Below are 26,584 nucleotides of genomic sequence, written 5' to 3'. Positions count from 1 at the left end.
GACCTACCAATTTGAATTTGTATTTCCTCTTTTTCTTCATACACTAGGACGAGTGGCTTTTCTTGAATGGTATTAACTTCCATCCTTTGGATTTTCTGGGCAGTATTGGCCTTCGTCTTGACTATCTCAATGTAGCCTTTACGCATTACTAGTTGATCACCTTTGATTTTCCTTACTTGGTAATCTACGAGGAAGTTTATTTTCTAGAAGAATGTTGAGATAACTGTCTGAAACTCTGAGGGCCAATCGACCCAAAATAATGTTGTAGACTAAGGGGGTATCTACAACTATGAACATGGATCTACGTGTCCTCATCAGGGGCTCCGCCCCCAATGATATGGCCAGTTTTATCTGGCTAAGTGGGTGAACTTCATTACCCGTGAACTCGTACAAAGGAGTCGCCATGGGTTGAAGGTCACTTAGATGAATTTGCAATTGCTCAAATGCTTGTTTGAAGATGATATTCATCGAGCTGCCTGTATCAATAAAAGTATGGGCAATGTTATAGTTAGCTATAATAACTTTTATTATTAAAGCATCATCATGGGGTATTTCCACTCCTCTAGATCTTGAGACCCAAAGCTTATATCTGACCCTGTTGCTTGCTCTGTACTGCACCCGATCACATGGATTTCCAAACGTCAAGCGTGTGACTTCCTTGCTCGGTTGGAATCACCATCAGTCGGCCATCCCACTATCATATTAATATTACCCCAGGCGACATTGTTGTCATTTTCTTCCTACTATGCTGAGGGTTGTTCTAGTTGAACTCGGGCGGGCTGTTGGGATTGTTTGGCTGGGAGCTACAAGGCCCTCTGTTGTGGCTCGGCCACCCGGTATTCAATCTTGAGCGGACTAATCTATTGCTAGTAGTGCTGTGAGTGATATCTAGGATTGTTACATTGTCGCTTCAAAGTATAACAATCCTCAGTGTTATTGGTAGAAGCCCGATGGTATGTACACCATCTTCGCGGACTTCTTGTGGGGCCTCCACATGTTGTATGACTTGAGGCCATGATTCTTGATGGTGAATCTCGGGACCCGCCTGAGGTCGTCTTGGCGGTGTAGCAGGCTGCATTGGATGATCGACCACTATGGATGGTGTGGTGACCTCCTTCCTCCGGGCAGCTTGTGCTTCTTCAACATTTATAAACTCCGTGGCCCGATTTAGTAGAAGGTAAAAATTCTGTGCGGGCCTTGTGGCTAGATCACAAAAGAAGTCGTTGTCGATGAGTCCTTGAGAGAAGGAATTCACCAAAATCTCTGTGGTGGCGATAGGGACGTCCATAGCCACCTGATTGAACTTTTTAATGTAAGCTCGTAGTGTCTCTTTAGACTTCTGTTTAAGCGAGAAAAGGTTCCAGGGCATCTCATTATAACACCGGTTGCTAGTGAAATGTTGAAGAATGACTTTGCAAAAATCTTTGAAACGAAAGATGGAGTTATCTGGTAGTCATTCAAACCATTGTTGACCCACCCCACCAATTATGGTGAGGAACATACGGCCTTTTACACCGTCCATAAATTTTTGGGGCAGAGCGACATTCTCAAATTTAAGGAGATGATGTAACGCCCCAACCTTCTAACCTTACCTATCTGGTCAGGCGTTACTCTTTCATTTCTAATTTTATACTTTTTCCATTATATAATGCTCAGTTCAGAGATCTACTCTGAACTTGTTTCAACTGATAGGACATGATTTGGAGCCAAGTGGAGCTGGAAGGGAGTCTAGAGCTTCTAGGGAGTCTGGCTGTGTGGCCCTGACCGACCGTGTAGCCTTACCAGAGAAGGAGCAATACCTGGCCGTGCGGAGAGAAAGAAATACTTTAGCATCAAGATCTTAATTCATTCCAAACAATAGCAAGTTCCCAGATCTCCTTCCACTGTTTCGTCACACACACACAAAACACCGCTCTTGCTGCCACCTCCTACTCGAGCTTTCCTTTACCTTTATCTGCAATATAAGGAAATACAAATCTATAAGCGAATACTTAGTAAGTACCATCTACTCACAAAACAAGCATTAAAACAAGAATATGCTTTTCAAAACTAATAGGGGAAAATACAAAACTCGCACTTGACAATAATTCACGCTAAAACACATAATTTAGAAATATGTACATGGCATGCATTTTTAACTAGGTTTATCATGCAAAACATCAACTTAAAACTATGCTAGAAATGTAAACATGTAATGGAAACACAAGTCTTGCCATACTATGGAGTTCATCTATGCTACACTTCATAACTCAGAGTGAAAATGTAAGGAACGACCTTAAAGAATGAAGTTTGTCGGGATCAAGAGCGTAAGACCCCTGAGTGGAAAGGCTTGATGACCCGACATGCTATTAGTGATCAGCTAATGTTGCCATCGCAGCCCAGGTTGCTCCAGTTTTAGGCTAAGGTGGGTGTTCTGGAATCAGAGCTCAAAAGACTCTGGCGGGAGGTGGACCTTTTAATCAAATGATGGAGAGGGTATGAACAAGTTTGTGCTTTCTTGTTCATGAGACCACTCTACTTCATAATTTCCTTCGTCTAGGTAAAATATTTCCACTTCTTCAACCCGGGCATGCTTCCTTCGTGCCTTGCTAAAATCTATCCTTAGTGGGGTTGAAGTTTACTAAGGAGTCTGAGAGCTCATGTTTATAACTTTTGTTGACCTTTCGAGGTCTAATGTTTTGAGAGGAAAATGTAATGTTATGTATCTGATCATGTTCTAAGTGTAAAATCGAACAATCTTTTGTATCGAACTGGGTGACCTTCTTGAATCCTTCTGGTTCATAAGAATAGATGTGATGACCCAGCCAATATTGACTTGTATATCATTAACGTTGTTATCTCGATCGATATTAGCCTATCTACTATAGTTATATTAATTCAAACATTGCTTCCCATATGATTGACTATTATTATTTGATATTTTTCCTTTTTCGGTCCGGGATTTGTCAAATCCAACCCGTCCTTTTTTATTACACATAGTAAACCACGCCTTTTCAGAATTTCCTTGATTATGATTGGTTCTTCAACAGTAAGAGAATGTTGGAGGCGCGTGAGGAGGCACCACCAACCCCTACACGATTCGATTTTTCGCATCCATCATAAATGCCCATTTATGGTTATATGACATGTGTCTTCTCTTTCTCTCTCTCCTAACACCAGCGCTTGCACCTTTCTGTAATCAACGATGTCTGTTGATAAAAGGCATTCTGATCTAACAGTGGCCATACGTTCGTTCAACCCTAAACCTTTCATCTTCTTGTCAACTTTGTTCTTTTTTCCTTACATTGGCGTTTCTTCTTTGCTGCCATCTTTGATCAATCCTCCAACTCACCGTCTTCCAACGATTATCTTTCTTAGCTCCCAGTAAGTAATCTGTCGTTCCGATAACCCTTACTTCTATCTATCGCTGAAGAGACGATTGCTCATTGGTATACTCAAATGTTATCCTCTTTTGACAAGGATGCTCAGCTTGCCATTCGTCTGCAGTATGAGATTCCTATAGAATATGACATCATAATTCCTAACCCAGATGAACATCCTTACCGCCCTCCTACTAACTATGTAACCTTTTTTAGGGATCAGTTGATAGGGAGTTTAAGGTTTCCCATTCCTCCTTTTTTGATCGATGTAAGCCAATATTTCGACATTTCTCTTCAACAACTAGTGCCTAATGCCTTTCGTTATTTGTGCGGCATATACATGTTGTTTTTTACACTTGATATTCCTCCTACTCCTCAAAATATTTTCATATTTTCTTATCCAAATGTAGCAGAACCAGGTGTATTTCTTTTTCAATCTCGGACTAAGATGGTCATGTTTGATGATATGCCCTCTTCTCTTAAAGCTTGAAAATCTCGCTTCTTTTTTGTAAAGTTTCCGGGGCCTATTCCTTGGTCTCATGCTTGGAGATCCTCCATACCTCCCTTACCTGATGTCAAGGAATTTCATCTTCACCCTTCTTTTCCTCTTTATTGTGAAAAGTTGCTCTGTCGTCGTCTTTCTATCACTTGATGGCTAAGGAGCGATCTTCTATATTTGTTTGGTTTGAGCCCGGTCAAATGCAGGATACGCGACTCCTTAGGTAAAGTTCTGTTTCCTCTTTCATCAATTTTTACTAACTAAAATATTTTCTTCCCTTTGCACAGTGGCCAATTTCTATGTTGTTTTGATTGATGAAGAGTTACGTCTTGAAGAAGCTGCCCTTCATGCTAAAGAACAAGAGCTTCTTACTGCACTTAATCAGCCTTCGTCAATTGAAGTTCCAGCTCCTCCAACTGAAGCTTCCAGCTCTCAGGTGGTTCTCGAAGTTTGTGAGGGCCCTCTTGCAGAAACTACTACTGTCTCTTTGCCAGTTGCTTCTTCATCAGTGGCTGTTGCTGCTACAACAACCACTTCCCTTCCCGTTATCGAGCTTACATCCCCTGTAAGCTCAGAAAGATCCCTTACTGAAATTGCCCCTGGTAAACGCCCGGGACGCAAACTCACTAGAGCTCCCCCCTCAAAAAGGAGACTCACTCTTTCTACTGAGGAATCACCCTCAGATGATTTTTCTTCTGAGGGTCACACCCTGCTCTGCAAAAATGGGTTGTTCTCCCCTTTGTACTCATCCTTTGCTTAGGGTTCTCTCCCATTGTTTGGGGAGGGGTCCTCCTCTTTGGGGAGGCCTTAGATCTTCCCTCCTTGCCCCTGTTGTTATTGCTAAACTAATAAATTCATCCTAATCAACTATTGGTAGTATTTCATGTAGAGAGGAGAGAAAGAAATACTTTAGCATCAAGATCTTAATTCATTCCAAACAATAGCAAGTTCTCAGATCTTCTTCCACTGTTCCATCACACACACACAAAACACCGCTCCTGCTGCCTCCTCCTACTCGAGCTTTACTTTACCTTCATCTGCAGTATAAGGAAATGCAAATCTATAAGCGAATGCTTAGTAAGTACCATCTACTCACAAAATAAGCATTAAAACAAGAATATGCTTTTCAATATTGTTTGGGGAAAACACAAAACTCGCACTTGACAATAATTCACGCTAAAATGTATAATTCAGAAATATGTACATGACATCCATTTTTAAATACGTTTGCCATGCAAAACATCAACTTAAAACTATGCTAGCAATGTAAACATGTAATGGAAACACAAGTCTTGCCATACTATAGAGTTCATCCATGCTACACTTCATAACTCAAGTTCTCAAACTTAAGAAGGCATCCACTAAAACAAGCAACGAAGTTTAAAAACGTTATATTACATACTAGTGAAAATAATAATAAACTTGCTTGGGCCCGACATTGTACCACTTTGTGCGCATTCTTAATAAGATCCGAGGTAGCTAATCCCGAACCTATTAAGGTACTACTAGCCGATCTAGGGGCCTAGGGCCGATCTAGGAGCCCACCCATGGACCTTGTGTCCAGTACATGCCACTTTAAACTAAAATACTTTCTTATACTTGCACTTACTTGTCATTTAAACAAGAACCTTATGTGCGCTTAATCCGTTTTCTTATACTTGCACTTACTTGTCATTTAAACAAGCACCTTATGTGCGCTTAATCCCCCATACTTATAGGGAAGCACTTTAGGGCACTTGAATATGCTTCTTAGCCCCAAAACTAAATGGGAAGCAATTCAAGATACTCTAAACATGCTCTTAATCCCAAAACTTTAGAGGGCATCTTACAATCATAACATGTATCTTCTTTAATATGCATAAAAAATATCACAACATGTATCTTCTTTAACATGCATAAACATATCACAACATGCATCATCGAAGCAACTTATACTGCAGGTGAGTAGTACTTACCTCCTTTCGTTAGATCTTACTATTATACGGTGTAGGAAAGACAATTCTTTCTTGTATGCCTTAATCTTCAAGTCACCCTACACGCACGTACTAATCCTTGTGAAAACTCTCCTCTTAGATTCTCCTTTTGAAGAAACTTAGAAGCTTGGAACCCTAGGGTTCTTGGCCGAAAACTAACAAGAGAGAAGAAGAATTTCGGCTAGGGAGGAGAAGAGGAAATGAAAAAAATTAGGTTTTTGGTCTCTTCCATTCCCTTTTATGCTAAGTGGAAGTTGAAGCATCTCTTCACACATAACCTACATATAATGAATAGTTTCCTATTTCCAATGTGATGCTTTACCACCACCTAATGACAACTTAAATCAATCTTAAATCAAGGTTCTAGGGTTCAAAACGCAGCTTGGGTCAAATATATATATATATATATATATATATATATATATATATATATATATATTTATATCCTCTTCTTCTATTTCTTTTTGCTCTTTTGGAAGAGAGGAAATTTACGGGTGTTACAGATGATCCTCCGGGTTAGTTGTTCCTGAGTATTCTCTTACATTCAGATTCTGATAATGCTTTGGCAGTGGATCATCCGATACTCATTGCGAGAACAGTGTGACAATTTACTCCCGAGAGCATCGCTAACTGCGGCTTTCCCTTTACACCTGTCTCGGATAGGTGCTTCTCCTGAAGATTCTTGAGACGCCCCTCCTTAGCCTTTTTGCTCAAGTGATGTGTGAAAGAGTACTCGGGGACATCATATTAATGAAAGAGGCACAGGAAGCAACCGGGTGAGGCCTTCCTTTTGAGCCCCTCTTTCACTCTGATATGCGGTTGTTGATCCTGTCGGGTTTGGCGGTGGTAACATACCTCCTGTAACCGCTTTCCTCAGTTGTAATGCTTTTTGCACTCGGGCTTCAATAATCATCTCGAACTCTTCTAGAATTAAAGCAACTATGGTGAGTTTTCCTACCTCCTCCATATCGAAGCTTCAGATTCAAACGAAGATTCCCACAGACAACACCAAATTTGATCTTGTCTGAAGGCTAGGGAGATAGTGCACTAGCTCTGGTGAATGATTTGTTGGTCGGTGGATGACTTCTTCAACAGAGAACTGGGATTTCTTCCGATCCTGCACAATCTGAAGATCCAATGGATGTTAGTGACCAAAAACCAGAGAAGGGGTCCTTAGCAAGACTCTCCAATACTCAAGTCAGTACAGCCCTGGATGGAGGAATGAAGAACAGTATAGAGAGAGTGCTCGCGCGAGAGAAAAACTCAAATGATACTAATTGTGTACCTTACCAATTAACGGAGGGGACCCTTATATATCACCTCTTGTAATCTCCGTCATCATGAGGTGGCTCAGTTTATTAGAGTTTGTTACCTGATAAGAAGTATACAACCTAGAGCATGCTAAATGATTATCCAAGGAATTTTTTTCTTACCCAATGATGTACCTCTTTTGTCGTTTATACTCCGCGCCATTACTAAAGAGGTTAGAGGAATATGATGTAATGCTTAGCTGGCATATGAGAAACATAATAACCTTTGAAAGGGGTTTTCAAGGAGTATTCCCTGATAAGCTTTGATGATCTGTCATAATGTTGTTAAAAGTTATCTGTTGAGTACATCTCGACCCGTCTCTCAGGCTGGCTGTATTCATGCCTACCGTGGTATTAATCAGCTTGGTTGTGTATTTAAATATTATGAAATTCCGTTCAGAGGCTATTATGGTATTCCCAGTATGTTACGTTAATGAACTATTTGAGAAGTTATATGATTAATTTTATATGGAAATAGAATTTAAGAGAGAATGTGATATCAAGTAACTTTAGACTCGACCAACCTTTCCCTGATCGAACGTATATGTAGAGTTTCCTAAGGATAAGTTTCTTTAAGCCTGTTGAGTTGAGCATACCCACAGAGTTTTATATTCGATCGGCCTCTATCCAGCCATTCATGTATTAAAGTTTTTAATTAGACTAAGTGTTGCTAAGCCCGTCCGGTCCTTGCCTGGCCGGGCGTATACTGAGAGTCTTATGTTCGACCGAGATCTATCCGACCATTTGTATATTAAGGTTGTTAATGAGGCTCAGTGTTTCTAAGCCCGTTCAGTCTTTGCCCGGCGTGGCATACACAAAGTCTTATGTTCGACCGACCTCTAATCGGGCATTCGTATATTATGGTTGTTAATGAGGCTATGTGTTGCTAAGCTTGCTCGGTCCTTGCCTGGCCGGGCGTATACAGAGAGTCTTATGTTCGACCGGTCTCTATCCGGCCGTTCATATATTAAGATTTTTAATGAGGCTAAGTGTTGTTAAGCCTACCCGATTTTTTCTCGGTCGGACTTTATCTGCCTGTTTTTGTATTGAAACCTTTGCGAGGCTAAGGGTGATAAAATTGGCTAGCCTTTGCTCAGCCGGGGCAAACCAAAAGAACCTTAAGTAATCTGAGCCTCGTTAGTCCGTCACTAGGTTATATAGATGTAAAGAGTTTCTGGAAGTCCTAGAACCTGGTTATTCTTTTATTTGGCCAAACTCGTTTGAACCCATCATGCCCTTGACTGATCGAGCGCGTCCTCCCTAGAGTCAAAGCCTCAAGTCGTTATATCTATTTGGGTTCATATACAGTCGTCCTTGCTTGGGTGTCCTGCTATAGAGTTACCCGAGCGGGATCCAAAAACTTAGAGACTGAGCGATCAACAGAACCAGGTGCGGTATACCCCTTTATCCCTACTTTAATCACCACATCACCTTAACTTTAACTAATACATCATTTTTTTGTACTCGCTCGTTATAATCTGTACCAGTAACTGTAAAAAGTTTTAGTCCTTTTCAAAATTTTTACAATTGTCGGATACAATAAAAATGGTTTCAAAATTCTTTTTTATTTCTAACATAGGAGACGTGTGTAGAGTTTTTAGATTTGATTTTTGTATTTAGTGAAAGAAATATGTACACTGATATTATTTTTTAATATGTTTGACCTTATATATACTTATATTTATCCCTCTGATGCATGAAAATTAAAAAAAAAGAGATAAACGATCGATTTATTAATGAATTTAATACATGGAAACACGTAAGCAAATTTATATTTATTTGTTCGTTTTATTTTGGTGCAGCCAAACTAAACCTCAAACTCTATTGTATCCTCAAGCAATCCAGCTTGCTTCATGAAGGATCCAGTTTGCTTCATTAAGGATATACGCAACCCTCGTAACCTACCACAATGAGAGGTGAACCAAGCATCAGAATCAAGAATAGTAAAGGCGTGCAAATTGATCAAATTAATTAATTAGCAATTTTAATCAAATAATTGATTATCGACTTACTGGGGTCGTCGTAGACTATGCGGCCGGAACCATCGAAGTAGCAGTTGAAGTCCTCATGCCCTGCGCTGTAGTAATAGGCGTTCATGGCGTAGTTTGCCACATTGATGATGTTTGTGGAGTAGCATGGGCCGCCTTCTTGTATCGCTCTACAATCTGCTAAGCCGCTCCCGCAAGCATAGTTGATGTTCGCCACGAGTTTCTCTGTTGTCGTTCCAGGCATGGACAGGCACCACGATCTCACCGCCAATGCTGCCTGTCACATTCATTAATTTATTCATCGATTAGATCAATCTTGATGACAAGACATAGAGTTCAAAATATGGAAGAAAAAATTCTAGGTGATTTCAACTTTGATCAAATAATCAAATGATAATTATTTATCTGGCAAAAGATTGAAAAGAAATAACATGAATTTGAGTTTATGAGAGAGAATCTCACCTAGCTATTCGTTAGGCACGGGAGGAGGAACCAAGATAAAAGAAGTAGACTTATGGCCTTCCTCACTAGGTTCGTCATTATTGTTTGATCGAAATTGCTGATGGATTTAAATGGCTCGAAGAAGGTTTATATAGCGCTACTTGGAGTGGGAGGAAAAAAACAGAAAGGCAAATAATTAAGAGTGTTATTACATTATCTATTTCGACTCAGAGTAAATGAGAAAGGAAAATTAGAAAAGAATGTCATTCAAAGAAAAATATTAGCCGTGCCAAGTTTTGAAACTACTCATTATAATTATTCTGACATTTAATATATAGATAAAAATGCAAATAATAATTACATTAATATAACACAAAGATGCAAATAATAATTATACATTAATATTTAAACAAATTCTAGGACAGGTTCAGAACTCTATCATTTGTGTATTGGGAAGGCGGAGACAAAGATGCAAATAGTAATTATACATTAATATTTAAATAAATTTTAGATTGAGTCAACCCATAAATACTATAAGAATATCCTGCTAAATCTATCTATTATTATAAAATATTCACAAAAAAAAAAAGTCAGATAATGACTTTAGTAAATAGTCAAGGAAAAAAATTTATCCAATTTATGATACCTTCCTAATTGAATTAAATATTAATATGAATCATATAACTCTATAGAATTTATATAATTAGTTATATATATTACACTTACTTTTTTTATACAAGAGAAAAATAAAAAACTTTAGATTGTTACATTTTGAAATTCTCACCATATATAAAATTTATTATTATAATTAGTCGTGTTTAAAGATTGCATTTTGAATGAAAAACTCTTCCAGGATGTACCATGATAGTTTAGTCTTATCGGAGTGTTGCGATAATTGAGACATGAGATATTATCACATGAGATCTTAGAGTTGAAACACTATGCGTCCTAACAAAATAAAAATATATATTAATAAATTATATACATGATAAATAAAAATATATATATTTTTTAAAATAAGATTATAATTAATGAAAAAATAAATTTATATCATATGATACGATAATTAATATTTTTATTTAAATAATAACAAAATAATTATAATATCTATTATAAATAGATATGTTTCTATTTATAGATGATGCACTTGTGACAAAATGACGGAGTTGAATTTTAAAAATAAAAGTTAATCGCATTAGATGAAAGGAAATAAATAAAATAAAAAATATATTAATAAATTTTATACAGGATAAATAAAAAATACAATTTTTAATAATAAGATTATAATTAATTAAAAAATAATTTATATCATATGATGATTAATATTTTTATTTTAATAATAAATAATTATAATATCTATTATAAATAGTATGTTTTATTGAAAATATTTATTCTATATTTATTATCAGAGTCTATAAAAAAAGTATATTGTCTTGTATTTTAGGTAGTTTGAAATTAAGTGGCATTCGGTATAGGGATTTGGAAATAAAAGAATAGATTTATTCAATCTTATGTATGGTTGATAGAAATAGAATTAAAATTTTGAAATAAAATCCAAAAATTTGAGTATTGATAAAACTCACATCTTCTTTTAGATTTTGACGGGTATGAGAATGAGAATTATGTTTTGGACAAAAATACTTTAATATATTTATTCAATTTTTCTTTCATATCACTTTCTTTCTCCTTATTCTCTCTCAACATGCTTTCTCTCTCCACATTTTATCATTACACTTTCTCTGCACAATCTCTTACATTTTTTTCTCTCATTCTCTCCCATTATATTTTCTCTCTCATCACACTTTATCTCTCTTCATCCTCTCTCATCATGCTTTCTCTCCCATTACACTCTTTTTTCTTATTTTTCGACATCATACTTTCTCTCTCATCATACTTTCTTTCTCCTCAATCTCTCTCATCAAACTCTCTCTTTTCATATTCTCTTATCACAATTTATCTCTCTTCATTCTCTCCCATCATACTTTCTCTCTCCTCATCCTCTCTCATCATGTTTTCTCTCCCATCAGACTCTCTTTCCTCCTCCAGGCCTAGGGGGCCGCTGGGCGGCGGGACCCGCCTTTTGCACAATGTTTTCTCTCCCATCAGACTCTCTTTCCTCATTTTTCTCATCACACTTTCTCTCTCAATACACTTTCTCTCTCAACATACTTTCGCCCTCCTCAATCTGTCCCATCACACACTCTCTTTCCTTATTTTCTCTCATTACACTTTCTTTCTCTTCATTCTCTCTCCATCAAACTTTCTCTCTCATCATATTTTCTTTTTGCTCATCCTCTCTCATCATGGTCTCTCTCATCACGTCAAAGTGTCTTTGTCCTAGTGGTAAGCACGGAGACATCTGTTGCCTGAGGTGCTGGATTCGAGTCCTCTTAGCAACAAATTAATGTTCCCTGTGGTGCCATGTCCAATCCCTCTTAGCAACAGTGTGGTACTGTGCCTCTCCAAAAAAACACTTTTGGAGTTTCTGGAGTATGGGGGCCATTCTGCGATGGGGCCAGTTACGTTAAAAAAATAACCCAACATAGGATTTATTTTATCAAAGTGACTTATCCCAAGCGGTAAGCATGGAGACTTGTGTTGCCTGGGGTTCCGGGTTCGAGTCCCCTTAACAACAAATAAATCCCCCTTTGAGGGGTCTGTTGACTGAGGTGTTGTCTCGGTAGTGGGACCTCTTATCAACATAGTGGTACCGCGCCTGCAAAAAAAATCTCTAAGGGCGTGTTTGGTTCAAGTTATCATGTATAACCTTAGTTATGTGATTACCAAGTAATCATATAACCACGGTTATGGAGAATAAAACATAACCAAATTTTGTTTGTTTCAATGTAGGTAATGCAACAAAAACTTGTTTGTTTTAAGGTTTTAATAAATAACCTATATAATATTTTACTATATTACCCTAAGTTACAAAAACAACTATATATTATTATTATTATTATTATTATTATTATTATTATTATTATTATTATTATTATTATTTACCCTCTACGTTTTTTTTATTTTTTATTTTTCACTTCTTTCTTTATTTTTATGTGTTTTTTTAAAAAAAATTGACCTTTTTATTTTTTTTATTTTCTAAAGTTTTTTTTACGTTTTTTTAAATTTAATTTTTTTTTTATAATTTTTTTATGTTTTTTTTTAAATTTTTATGTTTTTTATATTTTTCTATTTTTATGTTTTTTATTTTTATCTTTTTCACAAATTTTTATTATTTTTTAATTTTTTTTTACATTTTTTATATTTTTATGTTTTTTAGATTTTTTCTATTTTTTACGTCTATTTTTCTTTTTTTATGTTTTTATTTTATTTTTTCTTTTTTCTTTTGCATTTTTCTTGTTATCACATTTTTCCTCTAAGGGTATAATAGGAAATTTTAATTTATTTTGATAGAAAACATTCAACTGACTAAATATTATTTTTAACAGTGATATTCATGCTCATACTCATTCCTATTATACAATACTATGATTCTCATTCTCATTTTGATTCCTAAGAAAGAACCAAAGGCTACCTATATAACTTTTAATTTAATCTTTTCGTGTCTGCTTCATTAACTTCATTCAAAGTTTCTAAGTGGTTTGACATTTTTATTTGGATGTAGTGTTTATTATTTTTTTTAGATTTTCTTAGTTATTCTGTGTGAATAACATATTAATCCTTTATTACTATTGGGTGAGCAATCAATTTAAAATCAAATTGAACAAATCAAAACCAATCTAATCATTTTTTTAATAAATAAGCTGATCAAACTTTGTCAATAAAATTGAACAAATTGATCCAATATAAAATTGATTCATTCAGCCGATTATTAAATTAATCAAACTTTTCATATCAGCCAACTTATGTTGCATATTATATGGCTGCTATTGGACAGTCGAACCAGGACTCACCGATCAAGAGTCAAGTTGTGATTTAGAGATTTTCTTTGAGACACTAGTTTAGGTATATCAATTGAATGCTCAAGATAAAATAGTTGATTGATACCGATTTGGTTTAATCAATTTCTGAATTTTAAAATCATGACTGAATCAAATAAACCAAAATATCGAGATTGTTTTAAAAATAAAATAAAATTCTAAATTAACCCAACGTTGTTAGGACCGAAAAGTAGCTAGGGGGGGTTAATAGCTCATCGCTCGCTAGGTGCTCGTCGTTGCTTGTTTCTTCGAAGATGTGCAGCGGAAAATACAGAAACAAATCACACAACGCTAACGCAGTTGGTTTACTTGGTATCCACCTCACAAGAGGTGACTAGCGGAGGCTATTCTTCAAACCTTCCTTTACAAAAATGCTCGGCTAACCAGATTGGTCTTAAACAAGCTAGGGAAGATTTATTGTAGGAGCATCAATTTGAGCAGATTTCTGCATTCGCCGGTTTACTCCTTCCCACAGAGCCTATCCTAGAACCCTCTTCCAGCTCCTTGGACTAGGAGACACCTCTAGTTGTTCAGCGCAAAAGGCCACGAGAAGAAACAGCAAGCCCGGATATATCCGATCAACCCTCTGCTCAACAACCTTCTCTTGCCCTGGATGAGATTTCTTTTGATGAATAACAAAATAGGTTACGTTAATTTTGTTGTCACTACAAGAAAAAAGCTAAACAACAACGCTTTTTTGGCGTTGTCGTATGTACTTAAAAAGTGATGTTGTAGATGGTGTTGTAGAAAGTCATATCAAAGACAACACTTTAAAAGCGTTGTGGTTGGTCACAAAGACAACGCTTTTTAAGCGTTGTCTTTTCGTTCTTAAAAAGCGTTGTTATAGATGCTGTTGTAAAAATGCACATATCAAAGACAACGCTTTAAAAGCGTTGTGGTTGGTCACAAAGACAACGCTTTTTAAGCGTTGTCTTTTCGTTCTTAAAAAGCGTTGTTATAGATGTTGTTGTAAAAATGCACATATCAAAGACAACGCTTTAAAAGCGTTGTGGTTGGTCTCAAAGACATTGTTTTTTAAGCGTTGTCTTTTATTACTTAAAAACGTTGTCTTTTTAAATTTATAAAAAATAGTGTTTTGCTTAATTAAATAGCAAAAATTATAAAAAATACTCAAAATTTACATATAATTGAATATCCACAACCACAATCATTTTTATAATAAGACTATTTAACAAATAAATAAAACTTTATATTATACAAACAAAATGTATACATATTGATCCACAAATTAAATTTGTATCATACAAGTTATCCTTAACTTCATGACAATAATTTTTCAAACACACAAGTTTTACAAAACCTCATCATTGACTAACCGCTGTTGTTGGTGTCCATCGCATGGAATTGCTTCTTTAAGTCCAGCAATCTCTTCTTCTGAAAGACTTTCAGCTATCACTCTTAGAGCCATCTTCTTCAACTTGTCATCAGCACACCTGGGGTTGTAGGCAATCAAGAAATTTTGTATGAAAACTTTCATACATGTAAATCTCGTACTAAATAATATGTCAATGTTATATATACATGTAATTCATACCGTAAGTGTGTTTATATCGTAACTGACAAGTTTTCTTTATATATTGAACAAAATCAATAGGACAAAAAATCCAATTCCTTGAACAAAAGACCCTTCAACCTGCAGAAACACTCAGATATAAGTATATGAACATACGGCTGATTGTGATTTAGGATTATAAAATCAATAGGACAGATGAAAAAAAAAAACCTGTCCTAGATCCACGGCAGGACTCAAGCTCTGTCCGCAGTCATATGTAAGGTCTGCTCTCAATATCGTAGTAGCTCCAGTGAGAACATCAATTTCTACCTAGAATGCACACAATTTTCAAAATCAAGAAAACAGACTAGCAATGTGATTACAAGCCAATCATATGAATGATCTACAAAGGAGGTTACCTCGCTTATAGCAGCCCCATAATTTAGATATGATGAAGTATCGTCAGCAACCCAAAATGTACTCGCTGATAAGTTCACATATTGCAAATTTGCCTGTATATTGTAAGGTAACTAGTTCATAATGGATGAAAGGAAGTAACTGCTTTGATTTCCAAAATATAAAAAAGCCCAGGAAATCCCTAAAAGTGAATGCATATAAGCTATCCTGTCCTTCACTTGCATAAGCTAGCTAACACATACAGACTACAGAAATAAGCTTAGCTTCTTGCCAATAAATAAACAGTAGTACATTTGATTAATGACGTAATTACACACCTGGGTAATAAGGGTGTCCCATGAAATTGATCCCATTTGCTCTTCCAAACTTTGCTTAAGAGGCTTTAATCTGCTGACTAGAATAGAGCATGCTAGACGAACTGCTTCGCAGCTTGCTTCAGATTTGGTGCTTCCAGCAGTTAAACCTCCCTGAACCAAACTCAGAGTATCTGCTTGAATGATTCTAACCCTATCCAAAAGATATTTTTTCTCTTCATCCCATAGCTGTTCAAGACCGAATGCAGCCATTTGCTTCACCTTTGTCCACAGTCCCTGGCCTATTTCAATTCCTCCGACTTCAACAACAATTGAACCATCATTTAGAATGGATACTTTCCCTGGTGTTGGCATTGGTTCCACTTCATATACAATTGGTACCCAAGAAATCCCTCGTTTTTTCCATTTGTTGCAACTATTGAAATGCAATACCATTTCAAGACGATTGAAGTAGCTTGCAGATGTAAACAACTCATCAACTATAGCAGGTAAAGTATATTCCGGAGCTTCTCCACTGCTACTTCCATAAAAAAACTTCAGGCTTTCATATGTATGCAAATTTCTTTTTCTCACAACATCGACATCCAAGGACAGGAAAGATGCTACACGCTCAATAATAGCTTCAGCAATGTAAGATCCCTGTACCTGCCCTGGTGCTCGCATCGATGATTTACTTGTAAGATTCATCTTGCATAGTTTAATATCAAAAGCGAGAGCACCCCAGTTGTATTTTTTTAGACAAGTTATAATGGCATGTGAAATAAGTGGACTATAATCCTCTGATATGCCTGCATTTACCAACAAATTCAAGTACAAGGCCGTAATCTTTCCATCGGATTTAAAACCCACAGAATAGGTTATTTTCATTGGATGCCTTCCTCCTACCATTACCATATCCGTGCTACGATCAAGGTACATCTTTATTGGATGACGCAACTTAAAGGCTGTGAGAGCACATGCTGTTGCAATCTGTGAGCATCAGGGAAAAACCATAGTCTAACGGTTTATTAGCTAAATCATAAACATTCCAAAGCCAGAGAGGGAGAGATAGAGAATGACATCACACATTATTATTTTGTCTAAAATGTAGCAAAATGATATGATTGAACGATTTTGAGATTTTGAGACATTTTGACTGGATGTACAATGGGCTAAAAATATAAATTACATCTATCAACAAGAAAAATCACAAGTAACTGCATTAAGGGATGACTTCTTTAAAAATTTTAACATGATTTACCAAACCAATATAAACTAATTCTTTTATTGAGCATAACTTCATTACATACTGCCAAGTTTGATATTTTTTATTTCATGTAAGAATTCCATAACTCAACTTTGTTTCAATAATAGAGAAAGTTAACTAAGGAACTGGTTAAGAAATCCAAACATTGGTAGCAAAAATAAATATTAAGAACATCATGAAACAAGTTCCTACCATTAATATTTTTCTAAGGGATCTCCTATAATGATGCTAGTTTATGTGCTATGCAAAGAGTTCTGTAATCTGTATTCTACACTTATTATGCACTTCATACCGTAAGTGTGTTTATATATTGATGTTTGACCTGTCTTTATTGGATTTTGCGGCCCCGGTCTTCTTGTAGCCAGGCACAATGTAATACTTGATGTTGACTCTACCTTTGCAGTTGTTTCGGCTTGAGGAGTGGCAAAGAATGGTGGAGTAGAGGATGGATTTCAGGTATTCATCCGTGCCATCGAGGAAATGACTCCAGTAGGTGACTAGCATGTTGACCAGGGCATGCTTGGAGAAGATGACTTGTTTCAGAAGCTTTTTAGATCAAAGATACGAAGTGCATACATTCGTAACCGTCACTAGCCCAAGCTCAATAAGGAAAATTCACGGTAAATGTGCATAGTATACCTCAGATACTGCAGATGATAGGGAAGGCCAGAAGACAGTTTGACGCAAATATTGAGATTGCCCAAGCCAATCCATGGTACTAATCCTGACAGCTCCTCCAAATCGCACTGACTTGATTGTGTCCACCCATCCTTGTTCATCAGCTTGGAACCTTTGAAATGAAAGCTGCATTGGGTACATGGAAAAAACAACAAAAAGGGAGGATAAATGATAGCCACCAACCTAATTGTTCACAAATATCTGTATAAGTTATTAAGGGTGTTCATAGAAGTTGATCCTTTAGCCGTGTCTGTTAGATGGTCAAATCTAGGCGCCAACTCAAAAATGTTGGCGTCCAAGTGTTAGTGTTCAACTACTTCTGATTTTCTTCATCTTTGAATTGTTAAATACATAGGGTATTTATAGGAATACTCAAGATGTATCTAAATAAATACATGAACCAATATTAAATGACATACATTCATCATCCGAAGAGTCATTCATGAATCCTCCAATATTCATGCTCCAGATGGCCATACATTAGATTATAAGTCCAATTAATTTGATTGCAAGGTTGTAAACAGTCCTCGAGGGCTATTGATAGTGATTCCAGACGCATCGAAAATAATGGAACAAACCTATGAAACAACTATCAAGGGATTCACTTCAACTTTCCTAAACCAAAGAAGAAACAGATGGATTACAAAAGAAAACAATTTGCACCATCAAACCGAAACTTATAATAAGCCTTAATAAATTAATGAAAAAAGAATTGTTTAGAAGTTCACCGAGAAACATATGAAAATACAACAAATGCAATTCAAAAAAAAAAATAAAAACTAGTATCCAATTAACTTTTTTATACTTTCAGATCAAAAGGTCAAATTTATATACTTTCGTTCATGTTCAAGCAAGAGGATAACAATCTCATCGACAGGTAGTATTTCCTTTTAATTAAAAAATAATTTATATCATATGATGATTAATATTTTTATTTTAATAATAAATAATTATAATATCTATTATAAATAGTATGTTTTATTGAAAATATTTATTCCTATATTTATTATCAGAGTCTATAAAAAAAGTATATTGTCTTGTATTTTAGGTAGTTTGAAATTAAGTGGCATTCGGTATAGGGATTTCGAAATAAAAGAATGGATTTATTCAAACTTATGTATGGTTGATAGAAATAGAATTAAAATTTTGAAATAAAATCCAAAAATTTGAGTATTGATAAAACTCACATCTTCTTTTAGATTTTGACGGGCATGAGAATGAGAATTATGTTTTGGAAGAAATTACCTTTGATATATTTATTCAATTTTTCTTTCATATCACTTTCTTTCTCCTTATTCTCTCTCAACATGCTTTCTCTCTCCACATTTTATCATTACACTTTCTCTCTGCTCAATCTCTTACATTTTTTTCTCTCATTCTCTCCCATTATATTTTCTCTCTCATCACACTTTCTCTCTCCTCATCCTCTCTCATCATGCTTTCTCACCCATTACACTCTTTTTTCTTATTTTTCGATATCATACTTTCTCTCTCATCATACTTTCTTTCTCCTCAATCTCTCTCAGCAAACTCTCTCTTCTCATATTCTCTTATCACAATTTACTTCATTCTCTCCCATCATACTTTCTCTCTCCTCATCCTCTCTCATCATGTTTTCTCTCCCATCAGACTCTCTTTCCTCATTTTTCCTCATCACACTTTCTCTCTCAACATTCTTTCGCTCTCCTCAATCTCTCCCATCACACACTCTCTTTCCTTATTTTCTCTCATTACACTTTCTTTCTCTTCATTCTCTCTCCATCAACCTTTCTCTCTCATCATATTTTCTTTTTGCTCATCATGGTCTCTCTCATCACGTCAAAGTGCCTTTGTCCTAGTGGCAAGCACGGAGACATCTGTTGCCTGAGGTGCTGGATTCGAGTCCTCTTAGCAACAAATTAATGTTCCCTGCGGTGCCATGTCCAATCCCTCTTAGCAACAGTGTGGTACTGTGCCTCTCCAAAAAAATCCCTTTTGGAGTTTCTGGAGTATGGGGGTCATTCTACGATGGGGCCAGTTACGTTAAAAAAATAACCCAACATAGGATTTCTTTTATCAAAGTGACTTATCCCAAGTGGTAAGCATGGAGACTTGTGTTGCCTGGGGTTCCGGGTTCGAGTCCCCTTAACAACAAATAAATCCCCCTTTGAGGGGTCTGTTAACTGAGGTGTTGTCTCGGTAGTTGGACCTCTTATCAACATACTGGTACCGCGCCTCCAAAAAAAATCTCTTATAAGGGCGTGTTTGGTTCAAGTTATTATGTATAACCTTCGTTATGTGATTACCAAGTAGTCATATAACCACGGTTATGGAGAATAAAACATAACCAAATTTTGTTTGTTTCAATGTAGGTAATGCAACAAAAACTTGTTTGTTTTAAGGTTTTAATAAATAACCTAGTTTAATATTTTACTATATTACCCTAAGTTACAAAAAACAACTATATATTATTATTATTATTATTATTATTATTATTATTATTATTTACCCTCTACTTTTTTTTATTTTTTATTTTTTACTTCTTTCTTTATTTTTGTGTGTTTTTTAAAAAAAAATTGACCTTTTTGTTTTTTTATTTTCTAAAGTTTTTTTTACATTTTTTTAAATTTATATTTTTTTTTTGTTTTTTAAATTTTTTATGTTTTTTATATTTTTCTATTTTTATTTTTTTAATTTTTATTTTTTTCACAATTTTTTATTATTTTTTAATTTTTTTTACATTTTTTATATTTTTATGTTTTTTAGATTTTTTCTATTTTTTAAGTCTTTTTTCTTTTTTTATGTTTTTATTTTATTTTTTATTTTTTCTTTTACATTTTTCTTTTTATCACATTTTCCTCTAAGGGTATAATAGGAAATTTTAATTTATTTTGATAGAAAACATTCAACTGACTAAATATTATTTTTAACAGTGATATTCATGCTCATACTCATTCCTATTATACAATACTATGATTCTCATTCTCATTTTGATTCCTAAGAAAGAACCAAAGGCTACCTATATAACTTTTAATTTAATCTTTTCGTGTCTGCTTCATTAACTTCATTCAAAGTTTCTAAGTGGTTTGACATTTTTATTTGGATGTAGTGTTTATTATTTTTTTTAGATTTTCTTAGTTATTCTGTGTGAATAACATATTAATCCTTTATTACTATTGGGTGAGCAATCAATTTAAAATCAAATTGAACAAATCAAAACCAATCTAATCATTTTTTTTAATAAATAAGCTGATCAAACTTTGTCAATAAAATTGAACAAATTGATCCAATATAAAATTGATTCATTCAGCCGATTATTAAATTAATCAAACTTTTCATATCAGCCAACTTATGTTGCATATTATATGGCTGCTATTGGACAGTCGAACCAGGACTCACCGATCAAGAGTCAAGTTGTGATTTAGAGATTTTCTTTGAGACACTAGTTTAGGTATATCAATTGAATGCTCAAGATATAATAGTTGATTGATACCGATTTGGTTTAATCAATTTCTGAATTTTAAAATCATGACTGAATCAAATAAACCAAAATATCGAGATTGTTTTAAAAATAAAATAAAATTCTAAATTAACCCAACGTAACTTTAAAATTCGAACGGTTATTTAGATAATGTGCAGCGATATAATTCATTGCCTTCATTGATAGCTTACCATCATGGATTATGAAATAATAATGCAATGTGTTTATGCTTCACTAGGAGTTCCACAAGCCATTCTCAAGGGACCAAAGATTTCAAACATGATCCTTGGCCCAATGTTTTAGAAAGTCATAAGAATTTGTCCCAGTGCTTATTTTTGTAGCGGAGGCTATTCTTCAAACCTTCCTTTACAAAAATGCTCGGCTAACCAGATTGGTCTTAAACAAGCTAGGGAAGATTTATTGTAGGAGCATCAATTTGAGCAGACTTCTGCATTCGCCGGTTTACTCCGTCCCACAGAGCCTATCCTAGAACCCTCTTCCAGCTCCTTGTACTAGGAGACACCTCTAGTTGTTCAGCGCAAAAGGCCACGAGAAGAAACATCAAGCCCGGATATATCCGATCAACCCTCTGCTCAACATCCTTCTCTTGCCCTGGCTGAGATTTCTTTTGACCGAGTTAAAGAGCCTGAGTCTCAAAAACATAGTCGTTCTTGTTGGTACGGTTAGCACTGACAGTCTAACTCAGGTTTTGATGAATGACAAAATAGGTTAAGTTAAATTTGTTGTGATCTACCACTTTGACGAAGTATGCAGGAGAAGCCCAGCTAGGTCGACGGGCTGACCTGATAGCTGGCATGAAGTCCAGATTGGTCGATGGGCTGGCCAGATGTCTGGCACGAAGTCCAGCTAGGTCGACTGGCTAACCGGGTAGCTGGTAAGAAGTCTAGACTGGTCGACGGGCTGTCCGAATATCTGGCACGAAGCCCAGCTAGGTCGACGAGCTGACTTAATAGCTGGCACAAAGTCCAGCCTTGTCAACGGGCTGATCGGATGTCTGGCACGAAGTTCAGGTAGGTCGATGGGCTGATCGAGTAGATAGCACGAAGTCCAGACAGGTCGACGGGCTGAACGGACATCTTGCACAAAGCCCACCTTGGTCGACGGGCTGACCTGATAGCTAGCACGAAGTCTAGACTAGTAGACGGGCTAACCGGCAGTCTAGCATGAAGTTCAGCTAGTTTGACGGACTGACCGAGTAGCTAGCACGAAGTCCAAACGGGTCGACGAGCTGATCGGACGTCTGGCAGGTAAGTTATGGTAAGTCACTAGAGGGGAGTGACTTGGTCAGGACGTGTTCCCAATAAGGAAACTTAGACGTTGATCCAATTTAGATCCATTTCGGAAGTCTAAGTTGAGATTGTGACTAATTTCGATCTTAGTGAGACGAAATCTAATTATTATCCTGTTTTATTATATTTGTGCTAACTTTTATTTTGTAGGGTAGTATAACTTTTATTTTTGCCTTGAACTAACATTTTCTTGCAGGAAAAGGAGTTTTCTGGAAAATGCTAGTCCGGGCTCCCGGAAGGGATCCGGGCGCCTAGAGAATGCCTATAAAAGAAGGCCTCCACGGAGCATCAAAACAACACTTCTTGTTACAACTGCTATGTTGTGCTCTGCCCCTCCGACGCTGTGAATCTACTCCGATAACTTGCGCTTCAAGTTTTTTATTATTGTTTTCGGTATTTCATTTTTATAGTTCTTGTACCTACTGTTGAAATCTTGTTTGTGAACTATTAGTGATTGCCCAACAAAAGCACACAACGATTGTGGGCCTTGGAGTAGTAGTCGACGAAGGTTCGGAACCAAGTAAAATTGGTTCCTGTTAGTGTTGTGATTTTTACTTTTTCGGTGCATACTCGCTTCAAATTTTCGATCGCTATCCACCGCCTCACCCCCTCTAGCGACTTTCACAATCCAACAGTTATCTTTTTGCAATTACTATGATGAGGCTAGGCCTTCTTATTCCTATGTCTCATGTGATTGCCCGAGTTATGCAGCCCCCTGAGACAATGACCACCCTTCTACCTACTCAACCAATTTCAACACAAACTTAAATCATTCCTTCGACTGTGACTCGCTCGAGGTGAACCCCTTTTAGGAGATCAACTATTTGGGTGTCTGAGGGACTAATGCTAGAGCAAAATCTCAAGACAATTAATCAAGCATCAACATCCCTACCCGTCCAATCAGCTGCTATTCATTTACCATCGCCCAAGCTCCCTGTTGTTCTCCCTTCAAGGCCGACACCTTCAACCAGTTCTCTCTGCTCGTTCAAGCAATCTCATGGGTTACCGTCTCAGAAAGGTGTGGACCCTACTTCTTCCCCACCCTATGGGATACTAAAATTGAAAGGTCTGTTAGCCGAATCCTTGGCACAAGTGCATGTACAAGCCCAAAAGACTACAATTTCAGAGTATGTTGACGAATACAATCGAAATGCCACTACGGTAAGTTCATGATTGAGTTTTCTTATATTACTGTTGCGAAATATAACTTTTGTAATATTCTATCTAGTTTTATGCATCAGGCCTACATATGGGCCAACTGGTTGGGGGATCTGGAAACGGGCAATAAAGTATTAAAGGATCGGGTGGGGAACTGGAGGCTACTTCCACTATTCCTGCCAATGAGATAACCCACTTACAGGGAAAAATAGAGGCGCAGGCTGAACCTATTTTGGGTATGAACAAAACTTTACAAGACTGCCGCCAATTACTGTTGACTCAAGAAATGGACAAGAAAAATTTAGAGATCTTATTAGAGGGTAGCAAATCTAAGCTCCAAGTGGTGAGAGCCCTAAAATATAAAGCCCTCTCAAACCTGGCTCATAAGAGTACTTTATAATAGGAGTTGAGAGTTTCGCATACTTCCAGGTCCCCTGAATTGACTCAAGAACTTTCCATAAAGAATTTCTTACTGTTAAAGCAACAGGAAGAACTAAATTGTCGAGAGACCGAACTAGAATTCCTACGGGTTGAACTAAACACCGCGAAGGCTGAAGTAGATGTTGCTTGAGCCGAGCTATCCACTTATCGATCTGGGGAAGAGGAACACATCGAGATAGGGAGGAAGGCTTACCTTGACTCTATTGATTTTAGAAGGAAATTAGTTGCGAGATTTATTGGCACACTTAACCACGCAGCCAGGGGAGTGATCTAGCAACTAAAGGAGGGTGGTCATCTATCACCAAAACTTTTTATTCAATCTATAGATCAACACCAACTCCTTAGAGAGCTCTAGGGGTTTTCATGCCATACATCATGTCCTATAACTATATGTAATTGTTGAACAGAAATGAAATTAAATAATTCTTAACTGTTGCTAGATATTACCTGTCCCTTTGTAAATCATTAGAATCACCAATATTTCTGATAAAAATAGATCCAACAAGTAGTCTTCATGCAATATATATTACTTCGGACAATGGATGAGTAGAAGAACAAATCTAAGCGAACAACTTGTATTGTAAAAATTTCTCCAGATGAATGATAAGTAATTTTCATAAGGAATTTTCAAACCAAATATTGAGTTGGGAGAAAACATAATGCCAAGCGAAACAATTAGGATAGATATATATAAGCTTCCATTATAATAAATTCCCGGGTTGAATAATACACCGGGCGGACACATGGAATGAAAAGGTCGGGTGTTTATAAGTATCTTTATAATGAAGTCCCGGGCTGAATAATAATCCAGACGAGCACATAATGTTGCACGAAATAAATAGACCGGATGTTTAAAATCTTCTTTTATAATGAAGTCCCGAATTGAATAATAAACCGGATAAATACATAATGTCGCATGAAATAAACAGACCGGATGTTTACAAGCTTCTTTTATAATAAAGTCCTGGACTGAATAATAAATTGGATGAGCAAATAATGTCGCACGAAATAAATAGACCGGATGTTTACAAGCTTCTTTTATAATGAAATCCTGGGCTGAATAATAAATTGGACGAGCACATAATGTCACACTAAATAAACGGACCGAATGTTTACAAACTTCTTTTATAATAAAATCCCAGACTGAATAATAAATTGGACGAGCACATAATGTCGCATGAAATAAACAGACCGAATGTTTACAAGATTCTTTTATAATGAAAATCCCGAACTGAAAAATAAATTGGACCAGCATATAATGTCGCACAAAATAAACAGGCAGGATTATTTGGGGACCTAAAATTTACACAGGATTTAGAGTCATCGTTCGACTGGATGTAATGTTTAAAGTCATAGTTCGACTGTGCAAGGTCTAAAGTCGAGTTTGACTGTATAAGATTTAAACTTAAGTTCGATTGTGTAAGGTTTAAATTCGTTGTTCGACTATATAAGGTTTAAAGTCAGTTGTGACTGTGTAAAGTTTAAAGTCGCTATTCGACTATACAAAGTTTAAAGTTGAGTTCGATTGTATAAGGTTTAAAGTAAAGTTTGACTATATAAGATTTAAAGTTGAGTTCGACTATATAAGGTTTAAAGTCAAGTTCGACTATATAAGTTTTAAAGTCGAGTTCAACTGTATAAGGTTTAAAGTCGAGTTCAACTGTATAAGATTTAAATTGGAGTTCAACTGTATAAGGTTTAAAGACGAGTTCCACAATATAAGGTTTAAAGTCAACTTCTACAGTGTAAAGCAAACCCGATTGCTTAGGAGTTACATAAATTTTCTAGATAATTCACCTGCATTCTCATTAAATGTATTAAAAATGGAACAACATACAAGAGTAAGTCACAGGCGTACTTATAACATTCTATAAGGATAGAGATGATTGACACTCTAGGGTCGCTCTAACTTTCTTCCCTTTGCATCTTGGAGATAATATGAGCCTGAGGCAAGTTTTTGTACCACCTAGTATGGTCCTTCCCATTGTGGTTCCTTCTTATTAATGCCCCCGACCGACTTGATGTGTTTCTAGACTAGGTCGTGTATTTGAAAAAAACCTAGGGATAACCCATTTGTTATAGTTTTGTCTCATTCTCTGATGATATGATATAAGTCTAGTTGTCGCCTTATCTCGAACCTCCTCTATCATTTCAAACTCCATAAGACGTCGATAATCATTATCCTCATCATATAAATGTCTCTAATCAAATTCCACCACAATCTCGACCGGGACTATAGCCTCACCACCATTAGCCAGCTGGAAATGAGTTATACCTATTGATTCTAGAGGAGTTGTACGATATGCCCATAGCACATTGGGTAATTCATTAACCCAACTACCTTCAACATGATCTAATTTAGTCTTAATCCCTTTGATAATCTCCTTATTTATTAACTCATCTTGACCATTGCTTTGTGGATAAGCCACGAAGTGACGGCCTGTGTGATACTATATTTTATACACCATTCTCGAATTCTTCTGTCCTGAAATTGCCTTCCATTATTAGAAACCAATTTATGTGGAATTCCAAATCTACA

At 36.2% G+C, this 26,584-nt stretch overlaps 1 protein-coding gene across 1 annotated transcript; it reads right to left on the bottom strand.

The window, feature by feature from the left end:
- Positions 1 to 9,016: 9,016 nt before the first annotated feature.
- LOC122004156 (indole-3-acetaldehyde oxidase-like) lies at positions 9,017 to 16,431 on the bottom strand. Its single transcript, XM_042559084.1, has 6 exons — positions 15,756 to 16,431; positions 15,441 to 15,533; positions 15,253 to 15,351; positions 15,127 to 15,162; positions 9,154 to 9,406; positions 9,017 to 9,042 (listed from the first exon to the last, which is right to left on the bottom strand). The coding sequence occupies exons 1-6, from the start codon at positions 16,413 to 16,415 to the stop codon at positions 9,017 to 9,019; spliced, it is 1,167 nt and encodes a 388-aa protein (XP_042415018.1). The 5' UTR covers positions 16,416 to 16,431.
- Positions 16,432 to 26,584: the final 10,153 nt, after the last annotated feature.

The sequence above is a fragment of the Zingiber officinale genome, chromosome 7B (genome assembly GCF_018446385.1).
Source record: "Zingiber officinale cultivar Zhangliang chromosome 7B, Zo_v1.1, whole genome shotgun sequence".
In the NCBI taxonomy this organism is placed as follows: domain Eukaryota; kingdom Viridiplantae; phylum Streptophyta; class Magnoliopsida; order Zingiberales; family Zingiberaceae; genus Zingiber; species Zingiber officinale.
The sequence above is the reverse complement of the archived record's forward strand: the minus strand, read 5'-3'. Positions and strand labels throughout refer to the sequence as shown.

Bases quoted from the DNA above. Each gene is read 5' to 3' on its own strand.
- LOC122004156 (XM_042559084.1), bottom strand. From the start codon at position 16,415: ATGCGAGCACCAGGGCAGGTACAGGGATCTTACATTGCTGAAGCTATT. The intron at 15,163-15,252 runs GTTTTTTTTTTT...GTGTTTCTGCAG, and splicing joins CTGCCGTGGATCTAGGACAG to GTTGAAGGGTCTTTTGTTCA. The intron at 9,407-15,126 runs GTCCTATTGATT...TGAATGTGACAG, and splicing joins TTCAAGGAATTGGATTTTTT to GCAGCATTGGCGGTGAGATC.